The 16,778-nt window shown below is 46.3% G+C and overlaps 1 protein-coding gene across 5 annotated transcripts in view; it reads left to right on the forward strand.

Annotated features, from left to right (window-relative positions):
- Positions 1-16,778, forward strand: part of LOC149330493 (uncharacterized) — a 36,817-nt gene that overhangs the window by 10,623 nt on the left and 9,416 nt on the right. For 4 of the 5 annotated variants that reach the window (XM_089561087.1, XM_089561086.1, XM_089561089.1 and 1 more), the window contains 5 exons: positions 622-829; positions 3,077-3,249; positions 4,593-4,740; positions 7,054-7,182; positions 7,785-15,289. In XM_089561087.1, the coding sequence (XP_089417213.1) occupies positions 622-829; positions 3,077-3,249; positions 4,593-4,740; positions 7,054-7,182; positions 7,785-15,289 (8,163 nt within the window). The remainder of the gene's footprint in view (positions 1-621; positions 830-3,076; positions 3,250-4,592; positions 4,741-7,053; positions 7,183-7,784; positions 15,290-16,778) is intronic. The other variant, XM_089561088.1, reaches the window with a different exon arrangement.

Genomic DNA, 16,778 nt, shown 5'->3' on the forward strand with positions numbered 1-16,778 from the left:
CATAAGCTTGTGGTACACAAATTTGGCGAGGAAACCTAATGTCTTTGCATCCAGTGTGCATTGCTTGAGATTTATTTGTGCACTATGTAATTCACGTACTCAGATTTAGGATATATAAATATATAATGTCCTAACCTGCATGCAAAAACACCAGTGAAAGTTAGTGTTTTTACCGCTATTACTTTCCATAAACTTTTGACTGCAGGTGTGTAAGCAGACATATCAGACTGATCTGATTGGTAGGCCTTTAGAAGTGCAATGTAAAGTGTGTAAGACAAAGCCTGTCACTCTTTGGTGGTGACACAATGCAAAACGCTCATGGATCTCATGTCAACAGTCTTTATTCCTCTTCCCTATCATTCTAAAGGTCCTTTTTCATGCTGCCTTGCTCCTGCGATATAGCGCCCTTTTAGTTGTGAGAATAGACACAAGAGAGCGCTACAACTACAATGTACACTAGTGCCCTCCCATGGCAATGCCCATAGCTGGGTCTGTTGTAGCAGACACTTTCACCACCACACACTCCTAACTACTGCTTACCTAAAATGAGATGAAGCACATGGATCGCTCACCCTTCTACAATTCTTGAGATTCCTTCCCGAACTAGAATCCTTTCCGCAGGAGATGGCGTGGAAGCAGAGGGAGGCGTCCCTCACCGCGGACCTCGACTCCAACAAGAGCCGGGTCGTGGACCTGGAAGAGGCCCTCCGCAGGCTGGAGTCCATAAGGTTTCAGCTGGCAACAAACAATGCGGAGCTGCAGGAGAAGGTGGTCCGGCTCCAGGACACCGTGGAAAAAGTGAAGGCGAACCAGGCGACCGCTTTCCAGGGTGCCTGTCTTTTGTGCGATTCATGCATGGCATTGTTCACGTTGCATTTGCATTACTTGGTTTCCTATAAGGAATATGGACACCAAATTTTTTGTTGTGTTTTCCAAGACATTAGTATACAGTTGAACCTCTTTATAACGAAACGGTTTATAACGCAGTAACAGATATAACGAAAGAGTGACGATTCTCCTTGGAAGTTCGGTCAACATGGACTATAACGAAGTAATCGCCGGGCCCTTCAACTTCGTTGAAACGAGGCTCAAGTGTACGTGGATCACCATAGTGAATTTACCTACACCCAGCAAATAATTTATAATTGAACTTATTTCTCTCTTTAATTCACTTCAACTGTAGCTCTAACCTGTCCCAAGAACTGAAACGACAAAGAATGAAGTGGTGCCCAAAATACGGTTGTTTTCGTGTGCCTCACGTGACTTAAACTAAACTTCGACACCAGAACCACCGTTCAGCTTCTGAAGCTGGAACAGCATGAAAGAAAAAATTCAGTTATAAATTATCTACCCGGTGGAGACAAATTTCATGTGATGGTTCGCATTTACTTATGTCTTGTGCATCATTACAAAGAAAGAGCAGGCAATTAAAATTTGTCCTCTATACTTTGTCCTCTATACTATACTCTTTAAGACCCCGCTTGCATCTTTACATAAGGAACAGAGAAGCAGGCATTAGAGGACGGGCCATATCTTGCAACGATTCTTTTCTCGGTTCAATATTTTGCCCTTTTACCATTAGTGTACTCGGTGACAACTTTTCTTGGAAGTGAAGCGATGGCTACAAGGGCAGAGCATCGGGAACTCTGTCATAACCTGATATAGTTCAAGTGCATGACAATGTACCTGGCCACCTGACGCATTGCTCGCTCCGCGGCAGCTTCACTCCATTGCTGGAGTAGCTGGCGCCATCTATCAAAGCTTCTTTTAACTAGACATACCTAGCAAATTTGCTGTAATCAAGAAAACCATTTTTTTTTTCTTGTATAACATTGCAAGTTGGTAGTTTTGTTTGAAATATGCCTTAAAAATAGAAAATATTGACATTATACTATGCTTTGAAAGAACACTAATAAGTGCAAGCGGGGACTATATTCGCTGCATATTAAAAAAAAAGGGTGTGTTTTAACTTCGTAACTTCTGCTTCATTGCCAGGAAAAGTTGTCGCAGAGTGTAGTTGTGTCTTGTGAAGTCATCGCTGTCGGTTAATTAATTAGTGCTATTTGCTGGTGGTTGAAACGTGATGCTCATTCATCTCATTCATCATGCAACTGCCGCCGCGGTGGCTCAGTGGTTATGGTGCTCAGCTGCTGACCCGAAAGATGCGGGTTCGATCCCGGCTGCGGCGGTTGGATTTCTTTGGAGCAGAAATTCTAGAGGCCCGTGTGCTGTGCGATGTCAGTGCACGTTAGAGAACCCCAGGTGGTCGAAATTTCCGGAGCCCTTCACTACGGCATCCCTCATAGCCTGAGTCGCTTTGGGACGTTAAACCCCATAAACCAGACCAAACCATCATCATGCAACTGAACAGTTGTGAACGCCTATGAAGGTAGAAGTTTATTGCAGCATTTTGAATGTAAGCATAAGGTCAAGTGAATTTGCATTCAGCTTCACCAGTTCCAGGTTTGGCTTTGCATGGATCTGCGTTTAGCTTCATAAGTGTGCTTGCAATCTCCTAGATGTTGATGGATATTGGCCCCCGTATATTTCATTTCTCAGAAGTAGTGCTTTCTTTTAGTTTAGTCACAGAAAGCAGGGGCAGGATGTTTGCTTTAAGCAAGCATTACTCAGTTCGATGCTATGGAAGACAGGCTTCCAGAGATGTGATTGTAGTTCACGTGCTCTTGATTGGTTACCTGAAGCCTGATGGAAAATAGTGGGTTTAGAACCTATTAAAGCTTAGAATAAAGTGAGGTACTGTATGTGGGCCTGGTGTACGATGCTCTACATTACTAGAGAGCTTAGCCTGACTTTCAGGACTATGTTCGAAAGACAACCACCGACAGACTTCCTTGTTTGGTGAAGCATGGCTTGAGGCTTTATTGCCATTCATTTATCCGTTACGTTAGGCTAGCTAGCTGGTAACAGAACGAGGTACAGGATGAATTTTCAGCTTTTGTTCAAAAAGGACTGAAGTGTTAAAGGGGTGGAGTGTTAGGGAAGTGTTAATTACAGCTTTGTGCATCAATTTAACGTGACTGCTTTCTTGTTCATCTTTATGCATGCTCAACTGCAGCCAAGATTGACTCCCTCACCAAGGAACTGGAAGAGAAGACGACTGCCTTGGAGGAATCTCAGAAAACCCTGCAGGAAACGACCCGAGAGATGGACGCCAAGATACTGAAAGCCAGGGCATTGGAAAGGCGTCGAGCCAAGCAATTCGAGCGGGAACTCAACGAGCTCAAAAAGGTGTGCTCACTGCTTGGTACTATCGGACAGTTATTTACTAAGCTGCGATTTCACAATGTTTTTGTTTTAACAATGAGGTTATGCTTTTGTGGGCAGGCTTATAGTAAACTGCTCCTGTAACGCATTAGTAGTCATAGTAATAAAACTGCCAGGGGCACTTCAGGAACTTACATGCGAGTATTGCGAAACCATTGTAATGCTGTTACGATTCTATTCAGATTTCATTTTAATTCCATTCTGTTCCTCTGCAGTTGATGCAGTTGTAAGCACCAGTACTGACTATTACTGGTTAACATGTTATATTTTCCCGCCTTCGATGACATTGTACTGTTTCGACCAATCGCAACTTTTCTAACGCCGCCAATTTTTTTGTCAACGTCGGGTTTTCATGGCGATGAGTCATCTAGTGGTTTCGCATTAAAGCTTTACCACCCAAATGAGCAGGCAAGAGTCTCCAGCCTTAGTCCAGGAGGCCTTAGTTCATGAGTCCAGTTCCTTAGTCCAGGAGTCCATGGGCCCTGGCCGTTCGTCACACCCTGTCCATATGTATGAGCTGAACATCAGGGTCGGGGCTGGTTACCAGGGAGGCCCTTACTGCAGTTCAAATCAACTTATTTTTTATTAAGGCTGAAGCCTTTAATGCCTCATCGTAGTAAGCAGGAGCTGTCGACAGAAATGTCACGCTTTAAATGGTCGTGATGTCTCAGTGCGCGAATTTCAAATGGGGCCAATTGTACTTTGGCTAGTAACCATGCAACCAATTAAAGGGATGGTATAGTTATGCTACAAGTAAATAAATGAAACCAAGTAGGAAATTGGTCGAGTTCAGGAATCGAACCAGGGTCTCCGGAGTGCGAGAGAGCACAGAACAAAGGCGCATCTAGTGAATATGGTGTCTTTGTTCACTCCCATCTTCCTCCCCATTACAGCGAGATTCAGGTGTTCACCAAGATATGCGAGACAGATAAAATTTCCTCAAAAACAAATTTACCGATGAGCTCGGCATAGAGCCGAATGGGCGATGGCATTCTGTGGACTCCCTGGCAACGTTACAAGACGCTGTCGCATTCCACTCTTAGAGGCGATGCTTATCTTAACCACACATCAGTGACGCAAGGAGCAACACTGCGCTCAAGGCTTTCACCTCACCGCACTTTAGGTCAACAAAGTGCCCCCATGAATTTTGTTATCATCATCATCATAAATCCTGCATTGCCTCTGAAGCCGTGCATAATTGGACGAGGTTACCAGTGAATAAATTGCTCCTAATCAGTGCCTAACCTGCTCTTGAAAGCCGCACTGATGTCTCTACGAGAAGTTATGTCGTCTCTTCCTCGTTCCAGGGGAATCCTCCTCCGGATGCGGGTGGAGCATCATCATCATCATCGGAGCTGGTCACATCCCTCCAGCAGCGTGTCGCAGAATTGGAGGAAGAGAAAGGTGCGCTCCAACTCAAAGCCCTGGAGATGGAAGATGCTCTCTCGTCACAAGGTTCCTTTTTTTCGTTGCTAATCTCCCCTATTGGCTCACCTCATCCACTCAGGCTCATTCATCTCGTGCGGTTCTGAAAGCACAGCTGTTTCCAAAGATGGCGAAAATTTTAAAGCGGAACCCTTTAATGCCTCATCGTTGTAAGCAGGAGTTGTCGACAGAAATGCCACGCTTTTCAATTGGTCGAAACAGTCGTGACGTCACAGTGCGCGAATTTCAAACGGGGCCAATTTTACTTTCACTAGTAAACATGCAACCAATTAAAAGGGATGGTATAATGATACTCCAAGTAAGTGGGACTGAGTTTAGTTAATTAGATAATTAACCAATTAGCCTATTTTTCTAGTCAGACCAGAAAAATAAATAAAACCGAGCAGGAGATTGGTTGAGTTGGGGAATCGAACCAGGGTCTCCGGAGTGAGAGACGAGCACGCTAACCTCTCTGCCATGCCAGCTCGATGGTGTGGAATGAACAAAGGCACATCCTGTGAATACGGTGTCTTCGTTCACTCCCATCTTCCTCCCTTCCCTGACATAAAAATTTAATAAAAAGAAACCAACAAATTAAAAACGAAAAAAAGAAATCAGAAATTAAGGAGACATAAAAAAGTTAAAAATTAAACAACACAAAAATATAAAAAATTTAAAAACAAAACAAACCAGTGCGCCAGGAGAGTATTTAGCCTTGCAGCACTTTAGAGAGCCAAAGTGCCCCCTGAATTTTTCTAAAAATGTATCTGCATATCCAAAGGGTTCTCAGTCTTTATAGCCTGGGGGAGCTTTCTCTTTTTTTTTTTTTTGGTGATGTAATCAGTTTATTCATCAAAGGAAACTATGGTGCATACGGGTGTAGTATCCAGGAAGAGGTTCCGGAGTTGAACACTGTGGCAGGACTTCTTGTTAGCATGTAATTTTATATAGCTTAAGGTATGAGATACTGCAAAAAATATGATTTAGAAATTTTTGGGTGCAGCTTATAAATTGGTAAGATTAATTACGTGTTAAAACTGCACAGCATGCTGTACAAAATTAGGGTGCTAAATCCTTACATTGCATTAGTTTCTAATCCTGTGTTAGTTTATCCAAACTAACGCATTGGTCTTATTAGCGTCAGATATATTCAAAAGCTTTCCATTAATTTGAACTCCTCATAATTTAAACAAAATTTCAATCCCCTTCGAGTTTGAATTATCGAGATTTGGATACTTATATTTTTGAACTATTTAAATTGAACGCAAAGCATAAACAGGTTGGAGGAAACATTACCATCTCTCTGTGGCTCATTTCATGGTACATCGAATATTTGGTGTGTCTAAAACTTTCTGTGTACATCTTTTCTTCGGGTTTGTACTAAGGTAGGACTCGTAAAATGTCATTAAGCCTAGTTTGCACAATTGGAGGCTGGTTTACACAAGTACTGACTGCAGGGCTCTTAGCTTGGCATTCGTATCAAGCTTGATATATGAACACAGGATTTTTCTTTTTGTCTTACTGCTGTCACCTTTATAACATGGCCAGTTAGCTGGAGCTTGCGATAACCTTCTTTTCCAAAACAGCTGGCTAAATTTGTTGGTCCTGTCATGGAATCTTCAGCATTTATCGCATGAAAGAAAGAAAGAGAGTAATCGTAGCTTCCTGCGTTCTAGTTGTACGTTTGTTTAGAGGAAGAGCTGATGCTGTCTACTTAAGGCAGGTAGTGACCGCTGATCCGGATCATGAGAGGGAAATAACTAGAAGAATAGGGTGGAGTGCATATGTCAGGTTCTCTCTGATCATGAATGGCAGTTTGCCAATATCCCTCAGAAGAAAAGTATACGAAATTGTATCTTACCAGTACTCACCTATGGGGCAGAAACGTGGAGGCTAACAAAGAGGGTTCAGCTTAAGTTAAGTACAACGCAGCGAGCTAGGGAAAGAAAAATGATAGGTGCAACGTTGAGAGATCGGAAGCGGGCAGAGTGGGTGAGAGAACAAACGCGGGTTGATGGCATCCTAGTCGAATTCAAGAGGAAGAAGTGGGCTTGGGCAGGGCATGTAGTGCGAAGGCAAGATAACTGCTGGTCCTTAAGGGTAACGGAGTGGATTCCAAGAAAAGGCAAACGTAGCAGGGGGCGGCAGAAAATTAGGTGGGCGGATGAGATTAAGAAATTTGCGGGGATACGGTGGCCGCAACTGGCGATGGACAGGGTCAGTTGCAGAGACATGGGAGAGGCCTTTGCCCTGCAGTGGGCGTAGTCAGGCTGATGATGATGATGATGATGCTGTTGCCACTGTGTTTGTGGGTGCCTCATCCGCCTGATGTGTTTTGCGCAGCCGCCAAGCTGGAGGAGATGGCATCCAAGGACCGGTTCATTGAGGACCTCAAGGGACAGGTGAAGGCGGCACGCGACGAGAAAATCTCGCTCGAGGTCCAGGCTGCACAGCTTGAGGAACAAAAAGACCGTGAGGACCTCTTTTTCTTTTTTCCTTGATGTGTCTCACTATTTTGTCATTATCGCTTGGCGTGCTTACTTAAACATGCTCATGCTCACTCCACACATGCATGGGTATGCTTATTTTATGTGCATAAGCATGTTTGAGGGTGAGGTCTGGTGAGTGTTAACGCAGATGTCAACAGATGGTCTCAGGCCGCCGTCGTGCTTGGCTAAGGTCAGTTTCAGACCTGCGTGAACGGTGACTCCACCAAACTCAGCAGCTGCTTTGCCGGTGCTTGCCGTTAGCATTTCATGCTTACTCTACTTTCGGTTACGGAAGAGGCAGAGATTTTTTGTGATGTCACTGTGGTGTGCTGCTCGGAAAACTTTTAACATGTTGTCGCAGTGAAAAATAATCTTGCAGGCTCAAGAAGGGTCTTTTAGTGAACCTTTCCTTTGGACAGTTTGTCTAAGAGATAGAGAAAAGATAAATGTGAAAGGGTGAAAACACATGCTTTGTCAGCTTACATCAGCCCTCGTGGTGAAGTAAAGACATGCCAACTCGGCTAGATGAAAATTGCGGTTAAATGTGCATCCTCCGTTTTTTTTCTTTGTTTTATTTGTATGCAGTCGAAGAACAGAAGATGCGAGAACTGCAGCTTGAACTGGAGGCACTCAAGGCAGCTGGTGAAAGTTCAACACCTGCCTTGCAGCAGGAGTTGAAGGTAGCTCTCGAAGAAGAAGTCAAGAAGTTGCTCACGCAATGTGAACAGAGCTCTTCAGTCATTGTTGACCTCCAGCAGAAGCTTCAGCAGTCAGAACAACAGCTGGCATCAGCTACCACACGAGCAACTGAACTGGATGCAGACCTTCAAAAAACAGTGTGCGAGTTAGAAGAAAAGACCCAGGAACTCGAAAATCTCACCAAAGTTCACGAGCAGGGACAGTCCGAAGCAGCTTTCAAATCCAGCAAGATACAAGAGCTTGAAGCACTTTTAAAAGACACCCAGGAAAAGCTTGAAACGAGCACATTGAAAGCTCGTGAGAGCGAACAGACATGTGAAGAACTGCAGACAAGGTTGTTAGCAAGCACAGAAGAAGCTGAGAGGTTGAGGCAAGCACTAACAGATGACTCCACGGGGCTTCAGAAAGCTCTCGAAGACCTGCACGTCGCTCAAGATGAAAGGGACAAAGCAGGTTTGGCACTGAAGGCTATGCAAGAGGAGCTTGAATTGCGGTCGAGGCAAATCGAAGAACTGAACAGTGCACATGCAGATAACTTGAGCACGCTGAAAGCGCAGTCGGAGGACCTCGAGAAATTGCAGCTGGAGCTGAAAAGGGTCCAGGAAGAATTACAGGCAAAACAGGGCGAGGTCGATGAGATCTCCGCTCGTGAGAACCAACTCAGAGTCGAACACGAAGAAGTCAAAAGAGGATACGAAGAGCTGAACACTGCCATCAAAGATGTGATTGTGCACGTAGGCGCATCGACGCTGGACGAAGTTAAGGTTGTCTGGGATCGCTCTGTTTCGGAAAAAGAACACACTGTAACCGGGCTGCGTCAGGAACTAAGTGAAGCTGTCGAAAGGAGTGAGCAATTGGCATGTAAGACTAAAGAGCTAGAGGAAGCCCTGAAAGATGCCGATTCACTGAAGAATCAGCTCGCTGCTGTGAATACCTGTCTGGAATCCTTGTCCGTCAACTCGCTCGAGGAGCTCAAGTCCAAATGGAATGCTTTGCACGAGAACCTCGACCTGCTTTCGCAGTCACAAAAGCTAGACAAAGAAGAACTGAACAACCGGATCAAACAGCTTGTTGATGAAAAGGCTGAACTTCAACAAGCTGTCGAAGCGAAAGAAAACCACGTCTCAGAGCTCACAGCTGAAGTCAGCAGACTCAAACTGCTCGAAGAGGAGTCTGCTAAGATCATTGCAGAACGAGATTCAGCATTGTCGGAATCTCTCCGCAACATTGAAGACCTTCAGTCTCGTCTCGACGCGGAGCACCTCAAGACAGAGTCAAAGGTCGCAACACTGCTTGAGCAGTGCACCGACCTCGAGAAGGAAGTTTCATCTCTTCAGTTGAAGGTTGAAGAAAAAGAACATTCGATACTTGACCTGACAGGGCGCCTCAACGCAAAGGAAGTAGAGCTTCAGGACAGCGCACACAGCTTTGCCTTTCAAGAGGCAGCACTGCAAGAATTGGTTGAGGGGTCCAAGAAACAGTTCGAGGCCAAAGAAAGAGACTTATCAGAAGCAACTAAGGAGGTCACATTCCTTCGAGAAAGGCTGCAAGCTAAGGAAGAAGAGGTGTCGGCAGCCCAGTTTGAGCTTACCAGTTTGGCAGGCATTCTTGAAAAAGCGAAGTCTGAAAAGAAGTCACTCGAGAATAAGCTAAAGAAAATCGAAAAGAAGGTGGAAGCAATCAGTTCCAAGTCCAAGCAGACTGAGCTGTCTCTGAAAAGTGTTCAGCAGGAACTTGAAACTGCTCTTTCGGCGAAAGCAGAGCTCGAGAACTCGTGTCTCGCACTTAAGGAGCACCTTGCACGACTCGAAGATGAGAAGGGAAGCCTGTGTAAGCAGCTCTCGGAGGTCACGGAGGAAGCCCAGCGAGCATCTTCAGTGCTGGAAACTTTCAGAGCTGAGCGAAACAACCTGTCACAGAAGGTAGAAGAGTTGCAGTTGCAATCGTCCAACTTGGAATCTGATCGACAGAGCAGAGAGACCGAAATGCACGACACTGTCAACAGGTTGGAGAAGGAGAAAGAACACCTGACTTTCCAGGCTCAGCAGCTTGATGAGGCACTTGCAGTGAAGAACAAAGAAAACTTGGAGTTGTCCGAAGAGCTTTCGCTCGCACGGGAGCGAAGTGAGCAGCTTGAAGAGAAGCTCAGCGAAGTAACCCGGCAAAAGGAGCTGCTTGAAGAAAAGTGCAGCCATGTCACTGAGGAACTCGCCAAACAGACTTCCCTCTATAGTGACAAAAAAGATGAGCTTCAGCAGCAGATTGGAGCACTCAGTAAGTCGTGTGACAGTTTCAAAAGTGAGCTTATTCAAGCCACGAAAGAGATCGAAGGCAGCCGTCAGGAACTTGCAGCGACACAAGAGCAGTTGCGAGAACTGCGGCAGATATGTGACAGCGAGAAGGAACTCAATGATCGCCAGCTCAAAGAAATTTCAAGCTTGCATGCGAAGTTGCGGGAAGCTGAAGAAATGCTTCGGAGCGAAAGTAATGAGAAGTTGCGCTTACTCGAGCAAGTTGAGAGCTTGAAAGAATCTCTAGCTGCAAAGACGGACGAGTTGGCGCAGCTACAAGTTGCTGTGAGCTCGAAGGACGCTGAGCTGAACTCGCTGAAACAGAACGCCGAATCGCAGCAGTCGGACTTGCTGGTTAAAGTTTCAGAGCTGTCACGAGATTTGCAGCAGAAGACGGGCGAACTTTCACTGGCCGAGACTTCACTGCAGGAACGAGATGTTCTCATTTCCAACCTCAAGGCATCGCTCGAGAAATCTTCGCAAAATGTGCACGCCTTGGAAGTGGCAAATCGAGAGTTTGTTGCCCAAGTTCAGGGTCTTGAGGTCAGAGTCGAAGAGGCATTAAAGCAGATTGAAACAAAGGAAAAAGACTTGCAGAAGACGACAGAAAACCTGCGCCTACTTGAAAAGAGCCTAGAAGAGAAAGTGCAAGTAGTCTCTCAGTTGCAAGAGGCCAATGAAAAACTGACGGAAGACAACCGGGAGTTGGCCAAGCAGGTAGATGAAGCCAATACAACCGTCGCTAGCCTTAAAGAGAAGCTGGCTGGTGAAGAGCACATTCAGGCAAGTTTCAAGTCAGAACTGGAGACGGCGAAATCTGAAGCAAGCTCCCTTGTCCCTGAGCTAGAAGGGCAAAAGAAAAAGATTGGGGACTTGGAAAACCAGTTGACAGCATCCGCAGAGACACAGGAGCGTCTGCTGAGGGAAGTTGAAAAGCTTCAACGGGAGAAGCAGACATTAAGCAACACAATTGAGGAGCTTGAAATCAAATTGAGGACTGCAGAAAGTGGCTTGCAAAACTCGACCAAGACTATTGACGCCTTGAGAGCAGAGATTCAACAGCTCCAAGATTGTCAAGACAAGATGAACAAACAGCACAAGGAAGATGTTGAAGAGAGTTCGAAAGCTCTTGTGGAAAAAGAAAACCAACTCCTTGAACTGCAGGGTCAAGTAGAAACTCTTCATGTCGAGCTGTCCAAGAAAAAAGAGCAGTTGGCTCGTGTGTCAGGTGAAATAGAAAGCCTTGTGGCTAACCACGATCTTCAACTGAGGGAGCTCCTCGAGGCAGAGTCGAGTGCCAGAGCGGAATGCTTGAGCCTTAATGAAAAGCTCACCAACAAGGAAAACGAGGTTCTCAGTCTCGTGGCACAACTCGAAGACTTGCGCCTTGAGAATGGCCGCGCCAAGGAGCAAATCGCCATGTTCTCGGCTGAAATACAAAACCTCGTCCAGAACCACGACCAGCAGTTGAGAGAGTTTGCAGACACCAACTCGAAGCTGGAAGCAGAGGTTTCCAACTATGTGACAAAGATCGGAGAATGTGAGGAGCGGATCAGAGACCTGGAAGCGAGGCTTAGTGAACTGAACCGGGAAAGCAGCACTTTCAAGGAGCAGGCTGAGAAGGCTTCAAGCGAAGTAGCCGAAATGTGCGAGAGACATCACAGTGAGGTACGAAACCTTGCAGTTCAAATCGACAGACTTCAGCAGGAGCAAGAGCGGCTGCTGGCCATTGAAAATCAGTACCAAGAAGTTGCTGCCGAGCTGCAAAGGACAAAGGAAGAGTCTCAGGTCCTGAAGGAGACCTTGGCCACTCAAGGAAATCAGACTTCAATGCCTGAAAAGACCCCGGTTGTGGAGGAAACCATCGTTCCGAAAGAAGCACAGCTTCTCTACACAGCACACACAGAAAGCGTGGAGTCCGAGATCGCAGCATTGCGGCAGGAACTTGATGTGGCGAGAATGGATGTTCTGATGGCTCAGGAAACAGCTGTAAGCAAAGAAGAAGCCATCAAGAGGCTGACCGAAGACCTTGCCAACATCAAAAGCAAGTTGGAAGAGGCCGAGCAGCAGTTGAAAGTGAAGAAAGAAGAATCCAAGCACGTTCATGGCGCTCCAGAAGAGCCACAGCAGGGAGAGGGCAAGGATTCCACCGATGCCGAGTTGAGGAAACTCAAACTCGCCTTCAAGAAGTCCAGGGGTGAGCTGCGGCTGAAGATGAAGATATTAGAAGACAGGACTAAAGAAGTCGAAAGCCTAAAAGAACAGAACAGCAGCCTGAAGAAAGAAATAGAGCAGCTGGTTGAAACTCTTGGCAATGAAAGGACAAGGCTAAAGAAATATGCCGAGGATCTCGAAGAACGTGATAAACAAATTGCGCAGCTGTCGCAAGAGCTACAGAGCTTAAGGGACACCTTAGCTCTTGAAAAGGAAAGAAGTGACAGTCTGAGCAAGGAGTTGCAAGTGGGGCGTACTGAATTGCACAGCCTCCAAGCTCAAGTAGAGGAGCTGAAGCTTCAGGGGAAGGAAACAGGCTCACTTGAAAATGAAGTCACGGATCTCAAGAAACAGCTAGAGCTTACTAGTGAAGCCCTCAAGACATTGACCGCAGAAAATGAAGCTCTCAAAACCGGCAGTTCTCGAGACACCGAACATCTGCTCTCGGAACTGCAGTCATCAAAGGCCGAGCTTCAGCGGCTGTCAGCCGAACACGAAGAGGCCCTCGACGCCAGCTTGAACCGCGAACGAGCACTGCAGGGTGAATTGGACGCAGCCACTGATCTGATCCAGCAGCTGCATTCAGAGCATGCAGACTTTTCGCGCATGAAGAGTGAAGAATTTGGAATACTACAAGGTCAGCTGGAATCTCTGAGTGGAGACCTCGTGAAGCAGCTCGAGATTGTAGACTCCAAGGTGGAAGAAGCCAACGCATTGCAGAGCAAGCTCCAGACATCTCAGCTTCAGCTTGAGAAGTTTTCTGCTGAGTACAGCATCTTACAGGACGTGCTTCTTCAAGAGTGCGGTGAGCGTCCCCCTGGGGACATGACGTTCATGGGCGGTGAGTTCAGTGCCTTCGAATACCTCAAGTGGCTCCTGGAGAGCGTCAGGAAAAGGCGAGAGGCACTGGAGTCCTCACTTGCGGAGAAGGACCAACAACTTTCCTCTCTCCAGGACAGCCACAAGTCCCTTGAGGAACAGTTCTCGCAGGCACTGCAATGCCTGGGCGAACTTTTAAGTACAGGCATCCAGAACATTGAAGAGCCAAGCAGATTGGAAGAGGTAAAGATGGCAGTGGACTCAAAGGACCATCAAGCACTGTTGCAGTCAATCTCCCAGTGTGTTGCTTCCGTGGCAAACACCAACGCCATGCTTTCAAGAGAGGCAGAGAACTTGAGGTTGTCATGTGAAGAAGTGAAGAAGAAGTTACATGAAGCCATCATTGAAAACGAGCAATTGCAGCACAGATGGCAGGAACTGCAAGAGAATCTGAAAAAAGAAGAGGCAGCAACCAGACTTGACAAGTCACTTCAGACTGATGTTGAGGATGAGTTCTCGAAAGAGAAGGGTCAAGAAGAAGCATCGTTAGAAAAGGAGCAAATGCTCACTCAGATAGCTGCGTTGAAAGAAGAGATGGCACTGCTGAAAGCACAACTGTCGATGCAGGGCTCGGGTGATGGTGACACGCTGAATTCCGAGCTTGCTGCGACAAAGCTCAAATCTGAGAAGCTGCTGGTAAAGTTAAAGTTGTTCAAGGACAAGAACGACATGCTCGTGAAGCAGTTGAACGCGCTCCGCGAATCGCATGCCGAGCTCGAGCACTCTTACCAGAAGAAATCGGATGAAGTGAGCCAACTCGAAAGTCAGTGCTGCTCGTTGCAGGAAGATCTGCAGAAGGCACTCACGCAAAGTGAACACGCTGAAACTCTCGCTCTAAGTTTGGACCAGGCCACATCTGCGGCACGTGAAGCCGAAGCTGAATGTAGTGCCCACCGTGACAGAATTGGAGAGCTACTGGACCAGAACAACAGACTGGAGATTGAGTCCAAGCACCTCAAGTCTGAGGTTGCGGACCTGAAAGAACAGGCTGACATGCTAAGCAGTGACAATGAGGCCTTCCAGAACCTCGCTGAGAACATGAAGCGAGCAAGGCAAAACTTGGAGCAGGAGCTGAAAGCACAGCACGAGCAGCACATAAAGGCCCTCAAGGACGTGGAGAACAGGTACCAAAAGCAGCTGGAAGAGAAGAACAGTGACACAGCGGCCACCTTGGCATTGAAGCACGACTTTGCCCAGATGCAGGAGAAGTACAATCAAATCTTGTACCGCCAACGTGACCTTGAAGAGGAGTTCCACGTGGTTGTGGAGGAGAAGAAGAAACTGGAGTCCAAGTGTGCACAGCTTGCTGAAGACCTATCGGCAGCGAACCAGGCCCTTGCGTTGATGGAGAAGCAAGCCTCCGTGGGGCACAAGACTGTCCAGGAGTATGATCTTCTGAGACAAGAGCACCAGCAACTCCAGGAGCGATTCCACCAGATGAAGAGCTCACAGCTGAAGGCCGAAGAACGGTTGGTCCAGTCCGTGGGCCTGGAGTCGGCTTCTCTGAAGGCCAAGCTCCAGGAGGCTGAGAAGACCATAAAAGACCTCAAGGCGGTGAAAGAGGAGGCAGCATCAGAAGAGGTGCGTCGTCTGCAGCAGCACCTAGAAGAACTGAGCCAGAGGCATGCCGCTGTCATCGAGCAGTCCCAGGCCAAGGAGGGCAGGTGGAACCAGGAACGCAAGCAGCTCAAGCACATTGAGGAGCACCTCAAGCAGGCTGCGAGGGAGCTGAACACTGAGCTGGAGAAGGTGCGGTCACAGCACGAGGAGGCCCTGAAGAGCAAGCTGGACTTCCAGAGCCAGATGGAGCAGGTGCACAAGGACAACAAGGCCCTGACGCAGCAGGTACAGAACTGGAGGAGCTACATCAAGGGCCTTGAAAGCAACCAGGGCGACGGAGCCGAGAGCGCGGAGGTGAAGAGGCTGCAGATGGAGCTGGAGCAGACGGCTACGGAGCTGCATCAACTGGGCCTCCGGAACGAGGAGATGTCTGTTGACCTCAACAAGGTATGTGAGCATGACAGGACAAAACAGTCAGAACCTTAAGTTCACCTTGAGTTCAGCCCTACTGGCTCGACTTTACCGAAATCCAGTGTGCAGTAGAAGGTGAAAAAAAAAGGAAAAATCTGCTCAACATTGTGCAGGTTCCAGGATTCATAACCCTATAATGCCAGGTGTACCGCACACGATACAGACTGTAAAATCTAGAAATGTGAAGGGTTTTCTTTTATGCTTGGAGATGTGTATAAATTCCTCACATTATTGTAGAAGCAGCTTTTTCTGACATACGTAAAAAGGCAGCTGCCACAATTGCAGGAGGCTTGCTGAAAGGTAACTCGTGGCATTGACAGGCAATAGAACAGTTTTGAATTTTGATGCTGATTTATTGTATGTGCCGAGTATTTGTGCGCAATTTTATAATCAGCATGAATAATTAGCAGAAATTAACTGAATCTGCTCATTTTAATTATAAATTGTATTTTCTTAATAAATTACCAGTTTTTTTACATTTCTGTAACCTGGGGACTCATCATCATCATCAGCCTCACTACGCCCACTGCAGGGCAAAGGCCTCTCCCATGTCTCTCCAATTAACCCTGTCCTTTGTCAGTGTTGAAATTCTTTAAGTTTCTGAATTTTTTCTCACATTTTCATTCCTTGGGTTTTAGAGGGTTAAACAGAAGGTGTGGCTGTTGTAAAACATCGAAATTGGTTTTTGATGAAGGGAAATGGTGCAGTAATTGTCACATGCTGAGAGAAGCTAAAACAAAGTATTATGATGTGACATTAACTAATTACATGAAATCTTCTCCCCATCGATTTTGGCGTCACTTGTCCCAGCGGGATAACAACTTGTATAGCATTGTTATCGGCGATCAGGTGATTACCGATTCTTCTGTGATTGCGACCGCTCATAATAAGTTTTTTCAGTCTGTGTTTACCGCCCCAGCAACAAACACTGTGTCATCGAATTTGTCGTCACAAATACAAGAATCAACAATGCCCGATATTAAGCTCACTTATGAAGGCATGTTATCTTTTGTACTAAATATAAATGAAAAAAGGTCTGTTGGACCGGACAGCATACCAAACACCTTTTTACGCAGGTATGCGGAATGGGTAACCCATTAGTATCTGATTATTATATTCAAAACCTCACTCGAACAGAAACAGATCCCAAATGACTGGCTTACCGCTAAAGTGATCCCAGTACACAAAACTGGGAACTGGCAGACAGTTGAAAATTACAGGCCAATCTCTTTAACTTGCGTTTGTTGCAAACTTCTGGAGCACATAATATCAACAGCAATCTATACACATCTTGAATCAACAAAAGCTTTTTTTTCAAATCAGCACGGTTTTCGGCAGCAGTTGTCTACTGTAACATAACTAGTAGAAACAGTTAATGACTTCGCAAAGGCTCTGAACGACAAGCAACAAATCGATGCAATATGTCTTGACCTTTCGAAGGCTTTCGACAGGGTCCAGCATGGTG

The sequence above is a fragment of the Amblyomma mixtum genome, chromosome 9 (genome assembly GCF_055824585.1).
Source record: "Amblyomma mixtum isolate Tamu chromosome 9, ASM5582458v1, whole genome shotgun sequence".
In the NCBI taxonomy this organism is placed as follows: domain Eukaryota; kingdom Metazoa; phylum Arthropoda; class Arachnida; order Ixodida; family Ixodidae; genus Amblyomma; species Amblyomma mixtum.